At 35.4% G+C, this 12,807-nt stretch overlaps 1 protein-coding gene across 2 annotated transcripts in view; it reads left to right on the forward strand.

Annotated features, from left to right (window-relative positions):
- The window catches only part of dpp10 (dipeptidyl-peptidase 10 (non-functional)), a 161,188-nt gene that overhangs the window by 76,374 nt on the left and 72,007 nt on the right, over nt 1–12,807 (forward strand). For both annotated transcript variants that reach the window (XM_087804827.1, XM_087804826.1), the window contains exon 2: nt 11,743–11,857. In XM_087804827.1, coding sequence (XP_087660953.1) covers nt 11,743–11,857 — 115 coding nt within the window. The remainder of the gene's footprint in view (nt 1–11,742; nt 11,858–12,807) is intronic.

Genomic DNA, 12,807 nt, shown 5'->3' on the forward strand with positions numbered 1-12,807 from the left:
TACATAAAAAAACAAACAATACTAATAGTAAATAAAAACAAAAGCTCTATTATATGAGACTGAACAATGAATACACAAAACATGTTTAAAACGTCTTTGCATTGTTGTAAACATTGAATTTAACAACTTTTTAACTTATATTATTGTTCACAAAATTAAAATAGGACCTGAACCTCATAATGACCAAAATAACCCAAGTAAATAAATACTGACAGTGTCTCTCAGGTTATGTTTTGATCAGGAACGCTTTCAAAACCTCAGCTGGTCGCAAAAGAGGGAATGTTTTTCTCTATAAAAGATACTTTATTTTTTTTTATTGCAAACTGCTTCCAACAACTCAGATGATGAACACAAAGACTCAAAGTGTGTATTTCGCTCTCGCTCGGTGTCAATTAAAGTTGACAGATCCAAACACTTGCTGTTTCTAATTTTGAGTCCTCGGCCGAGCTGGAACATTGTATCTTAAAAACTCTATTATTTGCCACTCAGGAACATCAGAAAGTTGAAGTAATTGAAAGTCTATATTTGAATTTTGATAAAAAACATCAGGTTTTGCTGACGCTGCACTTTCCTCTCTGTGGTTTAACAAATTGATAGAGAATCCAAAAAAATCATTGTGATCGATAACACGTCGAAACACCTCATCCCTGCTTTTCTTTTATCTGTTTTTCTTCCCCGTTGAAGCCAAAAGCGCTTCTGGGACGATCGGAATATTAAAAAAACTGTGAACCGCAGACTCTGCATATCTAACAAATGCTCCACATCCATCCGTCTCTCCGCCTCGGAGCTGATGCAGCCGTCATCGGCGACCGTCCTAAATATCCCAAATGAAGTGAAATGACGTTTGATAGATAAGTGAAAAGGAAGTGAATGAGTGCTTGCTTTTTTTTGTGATGAGCTGGAACTTAAATAGATGAAAGAAGCCTCTTTTTTTTTAACAACGACTGTCTTTGTCCTTCCACCATTATCTTCACACTTCTGTGATGAATCCTCATGTATTGTTTAGCACTTCTAAATTATGTTGCATGGGGTTCATTTTTCAGACAGTACCTAATTCAAAATGGTGAAACCCCTCCCCCAAAAAACTATAAAAAAAAACGTTGCTGAATGATACAACAAGGTCATCATTTGTTTCAAAAACACAGCGAAAATTATTTCTCAGCATCAGATTAGCATGGACTAGTGTGGTGCGTTCAATACTGTAGGAAACGTCTATGGTGAGTTCAATACCATGGGGAAATAAGATTGTTAAGTACAGAACATAGTGTTTTTCGTTCAGCTCTATTAAATGAATATAAAGGGTTATATTAAAAATATAATAAAATAACTTTTTTGTGGAGTTTTGAAATTATTTTTTTTGTATCTTTCAATTTACGCAAGAATATTCACAGCGTTTGTTGCAATTAAACTTCTGGTCACTAGATGGCAGCTGTCATTACGTCCTCCACAGCTAAAGGAACATTGGAATCCCGCCAAAATTACTTTCATGACTGAGGACGAGAGGATACAGTCGACTCCAGCAGCTTTTAAAGCTGATGTTTGGACATATTTTAGTTTGAAAACAAATGAAAGCAGTTACGACTTCGTCAAGAGTCATGTGGTCTGTAAATATTACAACACCAGAGTCAAGTACTCGACAATACTATAAATATATCTATATCGCAAGTTGTTTTTTTCTTGATACATTAAAATATTCAGATTGTTTTTACCGCCATGAGAAACATCCTGCATATATTTTTCTCTTTCGGTTTAATCCTGAAAATCATCCATGAATAAATGGATTAAAGTTAAGCTCCCGGGTTGAATGAAATATTTATCTTTGTTAACACTAATGATTGATTTATCCAAATCACTGACGCGAGACCGTATTTCACTGAGCAAACGCTCAGAGATGATTTAATGGAGGCTAAACTCTCAACCCAGTGAAGGACACAAACCAATAAAGTGATTATTATTAACCACTTTTTTATTTTTATTTGCCTGTTTACGCTTTGGTTTAAATGTGATGTAAATGGCGGGCGTCCACGTCTTTGTCTCTCCTTTTTTGGCGGTCAAGTCGGACTCGCACGCAATTAGAAACAGCCGAACGCGTCCCGGCAAATGAGACCGCACGATTCCAGCCACAGAGTCGGGGAAACAAACGTCATTAATCAAGAGAGACAAAGACAAAAGGAGAGCGAGAGTGAGAGGAACACGGCAGGAAATTGTCTCTCGGCGTGATGTCGGAAAGTGGCGCGGTGTGTTTTTTTTTTTTTTTTTTTATACCCTCACCGTGACATTGGCAGGATTCGGGGGGCGCTGAGCTATAAAATTACAGGTTGAGAGGAAATTAGCTTGGGATGGAGAGGTGGTGAGGGAAGGACAGCGCAGCTTGTCGTCGGACGGAGGCCTTCGGAAACTGATTTCGATCATTTCACCATTAACTGTGTTTACGCTGTTACTCCCGAGAGACTGTGAAGGTTAGTGTCTCGACAGAAAGTACCACGAGACACAGTCTTTACACGAGACACAGTACAGACAACAGGTTCCGTACGACCCGCTGCTGGGAGACGATTGAGTCGACGGAAATAGAACCGTGGTTATGTCTGACATAGAGACAGAGACACCAGCACTCGAATGAGAAAAATAACAACCAATAACATACCTACAATAATTTATACATATATATAACATTAAAACATTTAAATTAACCTAGAAAATACCAGCCAATAACATACCCACGTTCATTTAAATATATAATATTAAAACATTCTAGAAAATACCAGCCAATAACATACCCACGTTAATTTAAATATATAATATTAAAACATTCTAGAAAATACCAGCCAATAACATACCCACGTTAATTTGAATATATAACATTAAAACATTTAAATGAACCTAGAAAATACCAGCCAATAACATACCCATGTTAATTTAAATATATAACATTAAAACATTTAAATCAACCTAGAAAATACCAGTCAATAACATATCCACGTTAATTCATATATATAACTTTAAAATATTTAAATAAACCTAGAAAATACCAGCCAATAACATACCCACGTTAATTTAAATATATAACATTAAAACATTTAAATGAACCTAGAAAATACCAGCCAATAACATACCCACGTTAATTTAAATATATAACATTAAAACATTTAAATGAATCTAGAAAATACCAGCCAATAACATACCCACGTTAATTTAAATATATAACATTAAAACATTTAAATCAACCTAGAAAATACCAGTCAATAACATATCCACGTTAATTCATATATATAACTTTAAAATATTTAAATAAACCTAGAAAATACCAGCCAATAACATACCCACGTTAATTTAAATATATAACATTAAAACATTTAAATGAACCTAGAAAATACCAGCCAATAACATACCCACGTTAATTTAAATATATAACATTAAAACATTTAAATGAATCTAGAAAATAGCAGAAAATAACATACCCACGTTAATTTAAATATATAACATTAAAACATTTAAATGAACTGAGAAAATACCAGCCAATAACATACCCACGTTAATTTAAATATATAACATTAAAACATTTAAATGAACTGAGAAAATACCAGTCAATAACATATCCACGTTAATTTAAATATATAACATTAAAACATTTAAATGAACTGAGAAAATACCAGTCAATAACATACCCACGTTAATTTAAATATATAACATTAAAACATTTAAATGAACTGAGAAAATACCAGTCAATAACATACCCACGTTAATTTAAATATATAACATTAAAACATTTAAATGAACCTAGAAAATACCAGCCAATAACATACCCACGTTAATTTAAATATATAACATTTAAACATTTAAATGAACCTAGAAAATACTAGCCAATAACATACCCACGTTATTTAAATATATAACATTAAAACATTTAAATGAACCTAGAAAATACCAGCCAATAACATACCCACGTTATTTAAATATATAACATTAAAACATTTAAATGAACCTAGAAAATACTAGCCAATAACATACCCACGTTATTTAAATATATAACATTAAAACATTTAAATGAACCTACAAAATACCAGCCAATAACATACCCATGTTAATTTAAATATATAACATTAAAACATTTAAATGAATCTAGAAAATACCAGAAAATAACATACCCACGTTAATTTAAATATATAACATTAAAACATTTAAATGAACTGAGAAAATACCAGTCAATAACATACCCACGTTAATTTAAATATATAACTTTAAAACATTTAAATTAACCTAGAAAATACCAGCCAATAACATACCCACGTTATTTAAATATATAACATTAAAACATTTAAATGAACCTAGAAAATACCAGCCAATAACATACCCACGTTAATTTAAATATATAATATTAAAACATTTAAATTAACCCAGAAAATACCAGCCAATAACATACCCACGTTAATTTAAATATATAACATTAAAACATTTAAATGAACCTAGAAAATACCAGCCAATAACATATCCACGTTAATTTAAATATATAATATTAAAACATTTAAATGAACCTAGAAAATATCAGCCAATAACATACCCACGTTAATTCAAATATATAACATTAAAACATTTAAATGAACCTAGAAAATACCAGCCAATAACATACCCACGTTAATTTAAATATATAACATTAAAACATTTAAATGAACCTAGAAAATACCAGCCAATAACATACCCACGTTAATTTAAATATATAACATTAAAACATTTAAATGAATCTAGAAAATACCAGAAAATAACATACCCACGTTAATTTAAATATATAACATTAAAACATTCAAATGAACTGAGAAAATACCAGCCAATAACATACCCACGTTATTTAAATATATAACATTAAAACATTTAAATTAACCTAGAAATACCAGCCAATAACACACTAGAGATTCATCTTTTCTGATTTTTTTTTTCCTTGCCAGTTTCCTTGCCCCACATTTATTATTAAGGGTTTTAGCTCCGTGCTCCTCACTGTTACTCAAGACGAATATGGATTCAACAAATGAAAAATGAATGGGAATCTCTTTGTTGTATAAGAGATGCGTACACCCGGGCGGCTCTCAGGGCTCTCTGGTGCTCTCTCGCCATTGGTTCAGAAACGAGTATTATCTTCCCGTCGTTTCAGTTGATTAGTCAACGTGCAAGTGTTGTTTTTTTGTGTATTGTTTGTAAGCATTTGTGTCCAGCATCAGTTAGACCAGTTAACAAAGATTTTCAACTAGAAGCAAATAGAGAAAAAGCCATCGATGCTAACAAATTTACAAATTCGTACATAATATTACGAGAATGAAGTAGGTTTATTGATGCAAACCAAGGCAAATCACATCAAAAAGTGGAAATTGGTCAACTAATGTGTTGATTTAGACGTGTGTTAAAGTGATGTGTGACTCTATTGTACAATCAGTTTGTGTGTGTTTGTACAAAACTCTCTTTTTATTTAAATACTGACATTAGAAAATTATCTTAAGCCCCGCCCACTGAAAGTACTTTGTTATTCTAGAGCTAAAATCTTGATTACATAACCACACCCACTCTGCTGTGATTAATCAAGTATCACGGTTTGTCACCGCGTGTCATCAATCCCAGAGGTCTCCACCTCCAAGGGACTCATTGTATAAACAAAGCGGGGCATGATTACAGATTGCATGAGGAGGAGTGAAGCCATTATTACGTCAAAATGGACTCTCGTAACCTCTCGTTTGCCCAGATTTCAGAGCAACTTTATAAAGTAATAAGTTGAAAACATGGTCATGAAAAAGGACGTACTGTATCTTGGAGAGGAAGAATTGAACATTTAAAACATGTGGGTGAGACAGGAAAGTTTGGTTTTCACGTAAGTGGCCCTTTAAAAAAAGCAATTTGCTTTGATGTCCTTCTGAAAGTGGAACCCAAAACCCTCTTCTGTGAGGCCCTCACCACTGTAATAGATATACTACTCATTCTTCTTTATAACACTATGTTTGAAAAAGCCACACTCAGGATACATCTTTACACATTTGTGCAACAGGATTTGTTTGACTATGAAGGAAACTCTTGGATAAGAAAATTGTCTTTTTCTTTGTTGTAACTTTTGTTTGATACTAGAAACAAACACTTTACTGTTGACATTTGTCACAGTAGGATCATAAAACCTTTACTTCTCTCTACTTCCCATCCTCCTGTGAACAACAACACACTAAATATTTAACACTTAAAACTTCACCAAAGGAACAGTTTTACGTCGTCGTCTCTGAGAACCACCAGCCCTTGACTGTGATCACTGCGCGTTGCACTTGTTGTCTGCTGATGAAGCTGAAAAGATTGTGCTTATCTGGAGACAACAGTGATGAAATACTGAACTCATACCACCAACACTCCTCCGTTCAGACCTCCCGCAGTGGATGCTTCAAACGCTTTAGCCCTCCCCAACCTCCAAACTTCCCTCAACCACTCCGCCGATGTGTCCAGCTATTCCTGGCTCGCTTATTGACCTTCTGAATAATTGATTGTATTGACTCGGTGTGATGGTGTTTGCTCTAGAGGGAGTCGGCTAGAATTACAGTTGCTGTCAGTTTCATTAAAAGAGCCTTATAATCACGGCAGAGGGGAGACGCTGGAAGGAAAAAAAGAAAAAGAAAAAAGGAATGTTTGTGAGGTCCAGGCCTTCTTGATACACTATTGCTGCTGTCGGCATTCTTTTTTTATCCAGTCCCACTAATTCATGTCTTTAAACGATCGCAGAGAACTGGACTTTTTCTCAAAGTCCACAAGCTTACATTTTTCTTTAGTCACTTGTGGCTTGAATTATTGTTGGAAAAGCTGATGAGGTCTTATGATACAGTGTCCTCGATTTCAAAGTACACTAAATTACATTCTGTGATCGTTGGCTCTGAACCACTATATAGATAAAACCATTCATACGTTTCTAGAGCCAATTACTGAGAATTGAAAACACTGTATCGTGAAACCTCATCAACTGTTTCGTAAAACTGTGTAAATATGAATTCAAAGGGTTAATAATGAGTCCTCTAGAGCAGGAGCCCCCAACATTTTTTGTACTGCTGATCATTTAAATGTCAGGATTTAATTCACCGACCGACGTTCAGATAGAAAAAGTAAAACTACAATGCAAAAAACGACAATTAAATGCATGAAAAAAACACCATAACGCTGAATCAGCAAGAGCTCTGAACTGGTTACGACAAGATGTTGTGTATTTGCATCTATGTCTGTTTGATTGTATGCTGACGATGGTGTTCTGTATGTGTGTGTCCACTAGCTTTTAGAGACTTTGTGCCGATATAAGTAAGTCAGAAACAACTTAAGACACTTTTATTCTTGCAGTTTTTCCCTTGATTCTCCTGTGTTTGTCTCAGTGGTGTCTAGAACTTTTAAGCCTGTATTTTATTGGGTATTGTTTGGCTAGAGTTTGTGTTTTGCTCGTTTGCACCAGTCAAGAGTCACACGCTCATTTTATTTCAGAGAAAATCAGTTTGATTTTTAATAATAAATAATGGTAGCATTCCCCGGACAAGGGGTTGGGAAACGCTGCTCTAAAGGGTTTGATCTTTAGTGAGACTCATTCACTGAATATATATATATATATATTTTTCTATTTAATTCGTTCAAGCCGATCAAAGGCAAGGACTGAATCATCATCGAGAGCCGCCTCTTATCCATACAGATGGTTTGCAAGTTGAAATTGTGTCGAGGTATTGGCTTCTTTAGGAGAGGGGGTCTCAAACTTAACTGGCCAAGACGGACGCCAGAGGTATACTCAAGGGGGTCTTTTGATTTTTTTTCTTCAACTTTATTTTTTGTTTTGGATCTTATTTTAATTGTGTTTGGTTTTATTGTAATTTTGAGCCATTTTTATGGTTTTATCTTAGTCATATCAAAGTTATATCAATGTAATTATTTTTATTTCTTCACCATCTGACTGTGTACAAGAAGGCCTCCCTAGCTTGGCATGTACTCGTAACAACTTGGACATTAAAATCTCGTCATAAGTTTTAAACATTCTGCTCCATGCTTGGAGATTCTGTGCATTATAATTTGTACCAAAAAATCTGATAAAAGCACCTGAAAGGACACCCTTCAGCGCCTTATGTCTCAACCATATGCTCATGTATCTTGTTAGTTTTGATCAAACATGGATGCAACATATGTGCGCGGCTACAACAGAGCCTCATTATGTTCGTCTCCTAGGGATTGTTGTTTTAATCAGTTGGTGTTCAATGAAACAAAAAAAGCTTATAAGCTACAGTGTCTGAATACTTGTGAAAGAGCCCATCTGTCCAAAAGTGTAGGTATATGTTTGAGCTGAATAGAAGGTTTACCTGGTTCGATTTTCAGCTTTGAAGAAGTCGCTCCTTTCAAGGTGTTTTATATCCATTTGTTCATATTTTTTAAATGTCATCAATTTAGTTGTAATTGTGTTAATGTACATTTAATATTGATACAGTTGCCTTCTTTTTCAATTCATTGGAATATCTTGGAAAGTTCGCCTAGGTTATTAGTTCCCTTGAAGAGAGAAATAAATCCTTCCCGAGTTCAATTTCCTTTGTGAACGAAGTCATGTGTACTTCCCATGTACTGAAGGAGAAGACTGAATACTTGTACCATGAGCTTAGGTGGCCACGCTAAATGGCCGGTTTTACCAGGATTTATTGTTCTTACGTACCTAAGAATGATATTACGGACGGTTCGGCTAAGAAGGATCGCTAAGATAGAGTTTCTAACTGCCTTTTTAGGGGGACCTTAAGATTATGACATGGACGCTTCCTGAGAAGCTCTTAGTGGACTTTGAAAACACCTTTATTAGTTGAACCCTCTCTGAGTTCAATGACAATCTGTTCCCTTGATGTCTGTTAGATGCCACAGTCGCTGTTTTTATGTGTCATTGTTGGAAAGCTCATACATTTTATGTGTTTTCCTTGGTTTATTGGAGTGGAAACCGTTGAGTTACAGTGTGTTTACTTTGCTATAAAATTCCTACGCCCTTGAATGCATCGTTCTTATGAAGATTGGTGCAGCAAAGCCGTCTTTTAGATTGTGTCATATTCTTATATGTTGATTTATTGCAGTGTGCAAATCTAAAAAAAATAGTAAGGTTATTGTTGTTTTATGGATTAATTAGACTCAAAAAGAACCAAACAGTTTAGTCATAATAGCTCTACAAACTAATCTATATAGTTGTATTACTTAAATGTGTAATTGAAATACAAGTATTAAGAATTGTTTTCTCAATTCATCTGTGAAAGTAGAGGATAAACATTTCCCGGACGTTGATCACAGAGCATTTGGTCACTAAGAAGACTGTTAAGATCATCTTATATTCCCCTCTTACTGGAGGATCTTCCTAAGCTTAAAGCGTTCTTAAGAGCGCTTCGAGACGATCGTACCAATTAAGACCATCTTAACAAATCTGGAAAAACCCATCTGATGACCATCCAAGTTGTGAGCTCATTTCAAATATGGACATCATCACCAAAGGACATCATGGACTCTCTTCAGTGGCGATGGGTATCAGGAAGGTGGTGTGTACGACTTTTACAGAAAATTCAAAGAAGAAGCATCACAATTTTTAATTGGTTTTCCGTCTGGTTGATCCCGCTAATGACAGAACTGGTGATATTTTGGTACCCATTATCGACAACCATCCCTTTTCTTAAACATGAAAAGCTTTTTGTGGTCTAAATATATCCACAAAAAGTCTGAAAACACAGCTATTCCAATACTGTTGAACAAGGTCACGGTTCAGTCAAAGAGACGGTTGATCAGAAAAGTGATTTATTAATCCTCAACGCTGTAGTTCAGGCATTGATGGAGAATGTTGTTTAATTTTTACAAAACAATACGTATGTTTCTTCATCTTGAGGATTTATTGAATTTTTCTCTTTTAACTTCAGACGGTCAGTCGATACCACTCTGGCTCTTTCCTGCCCGGAGCCCCAGGAGGGCGAGTCTTTTCTTACCTTTTTTTGACATTTGGCTCTGACACTTTTAAGATTTATGAACCTTTTTTTCCTGGAAACTACATGACAACACAAACAATACACAGTGAGCCGAACGGCTTGAATCAACCAGGGACACGACACACCTTCGTCCTCTGCAGAAGGACGAGCAAAGGAACGCTTGGATATTTAATTTAACATATTGAATTGTAAATACAACTGTACTTAGGTGTTTACAGACGGAGATAAATATTGGAGCTGGTTTTCCCATCTGTGGCCTGCCAGGAGTTTTATTTATTACCCCTGGATCCCACAGTAGCCCAGACCTGCACCTTGTATGTCAGGTAAATGAAGACATTTCGAAAATCAATGGCCAGCTGACACAAAAATCAAAGACTAAAATAACAGCTGTACAAATGAAGGCCCCAACGTGTGTCGTATATATAAGCCACCAGTTATAACCTTATTTCACCTTTTCATTTGATTCTTGATGGGAATCCAGAGGTAAAAATCTCTTCTGACCATCTTTATTCCTAAGATGTCTGGATCCTGACATATGGATTTGACTCTGTACGTCACATTTTCAGCTTATGTTGAAGATTTTATACGGCCTGCTGTCCATTAGAGAGACATTTTGTTTTATTAAATGTTGGATTTTGTGCTTTTTTTTTTGTCGTGGGGATTTGTCTAAAGGTTGAGAACCTGGCTCACCACATTTAAAGGGCAACACATGTGTTTATTGGCGTGTCACTTAAACAGATGTTGGACTTCTATTGTATCATCAGTGTCTGTTTGTACAAAACTCTCTTTTCATTGAAATATTGACATAAGAAAATAATCTTAAGCCCCGCCCACTGAAAACACTTAGTTTTTCAAGAGCTAAATATTGTTTACCATAACCACACCCACTTTACTGTGATTGGTCAAACATCAAGAGTTGTCCCCTTGCGTTATCAATCCTGAAGGACTTCAATCCAGAGGGACTCGTTGTATAAACAAAGCAGGGTGTGGTTACAGCTGGCTGGAGGAGGAGTGAACCCATTATTATGTCATAATGGACTCTCGTAACCTCTTGTTCTCCCAGATTTCAGAGCAACTTTATAAATTAATAAGTTGCAAACATGGTCATGATGAGGGACTTTACTGCATCTTGGAGAGGAAGATTCAACATTGAAAACTTCTGAGTGAGTCAGGAGAGTTTGGTTTTTCATTAGTTGCCGTTATACCTCAAAAATCATCTGTTTTTCCTGTAAATGTATAATTGCACTGTACACTTTACACCTGTTCACCAGCAGCAGCATCTAATCTGGATAAACAGATGTGTGCGTCGCTCTTTCATGGGGTCACTCGCATCCTGTTCACCTCAATGAAAACGTCTCCTGTGGCGTTTATCTCTCACAGATGAAGCTCTTTGTTTTGTTTTTTTCTGTTTTTTTTAAAAAGGGTCATCACACACAGCTGATCGGAACAAATGTCGTCCTGGCAACTGCAGCTGTTTTTTATTGAAATAGGAGCTGAGATTGGACCAAAGATGAAGCAGAAACAATAACAAAGCGATCTGATAAAGTACCTCACCAGAAGCATCCATTAACAGACAAAGGCATGCGAAGCACACCGAACGAAATGAGTTCACCTGTGGTTGAAACCCATCAGAAATGAATGAACTATATCGAGAGACTGATCAAATGTTTTCATGCAACTTCACTTCAGAGCTTTAAGAGACGAGTTTGAGTTCTGGTCAACTGGTTTCCCTTTGTGTCTGACCCTCTTTTTCGGTTTGTGTCTTCAGGATCTGGGCGGAGTCAGTCCCCCTCAGAGGAACTGGAAGGGGATCGCTATCGCTCTGCTGGTCATACTGGTGGTCTGCTCACTCATCACCATGTCCGTCATCGTCCTCACACCAGGTAAGACTTTTGTCTTTTCACCCAAATGACTGAAGTGATGTCAAGAAACATTTGTTTTTTCAAAAAAGAATACAAATGAGTAAAGTAAAGGAAATAAAAACCCTGTTTAAATATATAATGAGTATAAAAGATTGATTGAAAAACCAAACGTTTCCACAGGGATTTTTATAAGGTAGAAAAAACAGCAAAAAATATTTTGATTTAAAGAATGCATAGTCAATGGGTGTTAGTGTCATATTCAGCCGATCACGACAGATTCTGAAAAATAACTCGCAAAAGCAGTGATTCCCAACCTGGTGGGCCGCGAAGGTATTACAAGTGGGCCGCAAAATCGTTTCCAAAATGGTATCAATTTTTTGGTGGGTGGTTGGATGTAATTATGTAAAAAAATTAAAATACACATAATAATTATTGAATTGTTAAAACTCGTTAAGTTTGAAAGTATATTAAATATTTCAAATATTATTTTCATTATATTGTTTTTCCTTTATTATTATAGTACTATATTATTATCTAGTATTGTACATGTTACAAGGAAATGAGAACGCATTATAATGCCTTCGTCCTTATGGGGTCGGAGGTCGGCCGAAAAGGTTTTGGAGCCTCAAAAGTGGGCCCTGAGTTGGAAGAGGTTGGGGACCACTGCACTAAGGGCTAAAAAAAAAGACTTGCAACTTTTTTAAAAGGCTGTAACCTGATTAATATATTAGTTGTAGAGCTATAACTTAAATTGGAATGAGCCTATTTACTAAAAATAAGGCAGTAGCGGAGAATAAGGTCAACAATGAAAAATGGTCATTTTGAGTCAAAGAAGAACTCTGTAGGACCCAGTGAGAGGGAAACCGACTCAAGTGACCTTTATATCGGTAATACATATCATTTGTGTAAAGAAAATATGACATTTAAGGAATCCCAATATTCAGAAAATACAATATTTAATATCGCAAAAA

The sequence above is a fragment of the Callionymus lyra genome, chromosome 12 (genome assembly GCF_982586985.1).
Source record: "Callionymus lyra chromosome 12, fCalLyr1.hap1.1, whole genome shotgun sequence".
Taxonomy (NCBI): Eukaryota; Metazoa; Chordata; class Actinopteri; order Syngnathiformes; family Callionymidae; genus Callionymus; species Callionymus lyra.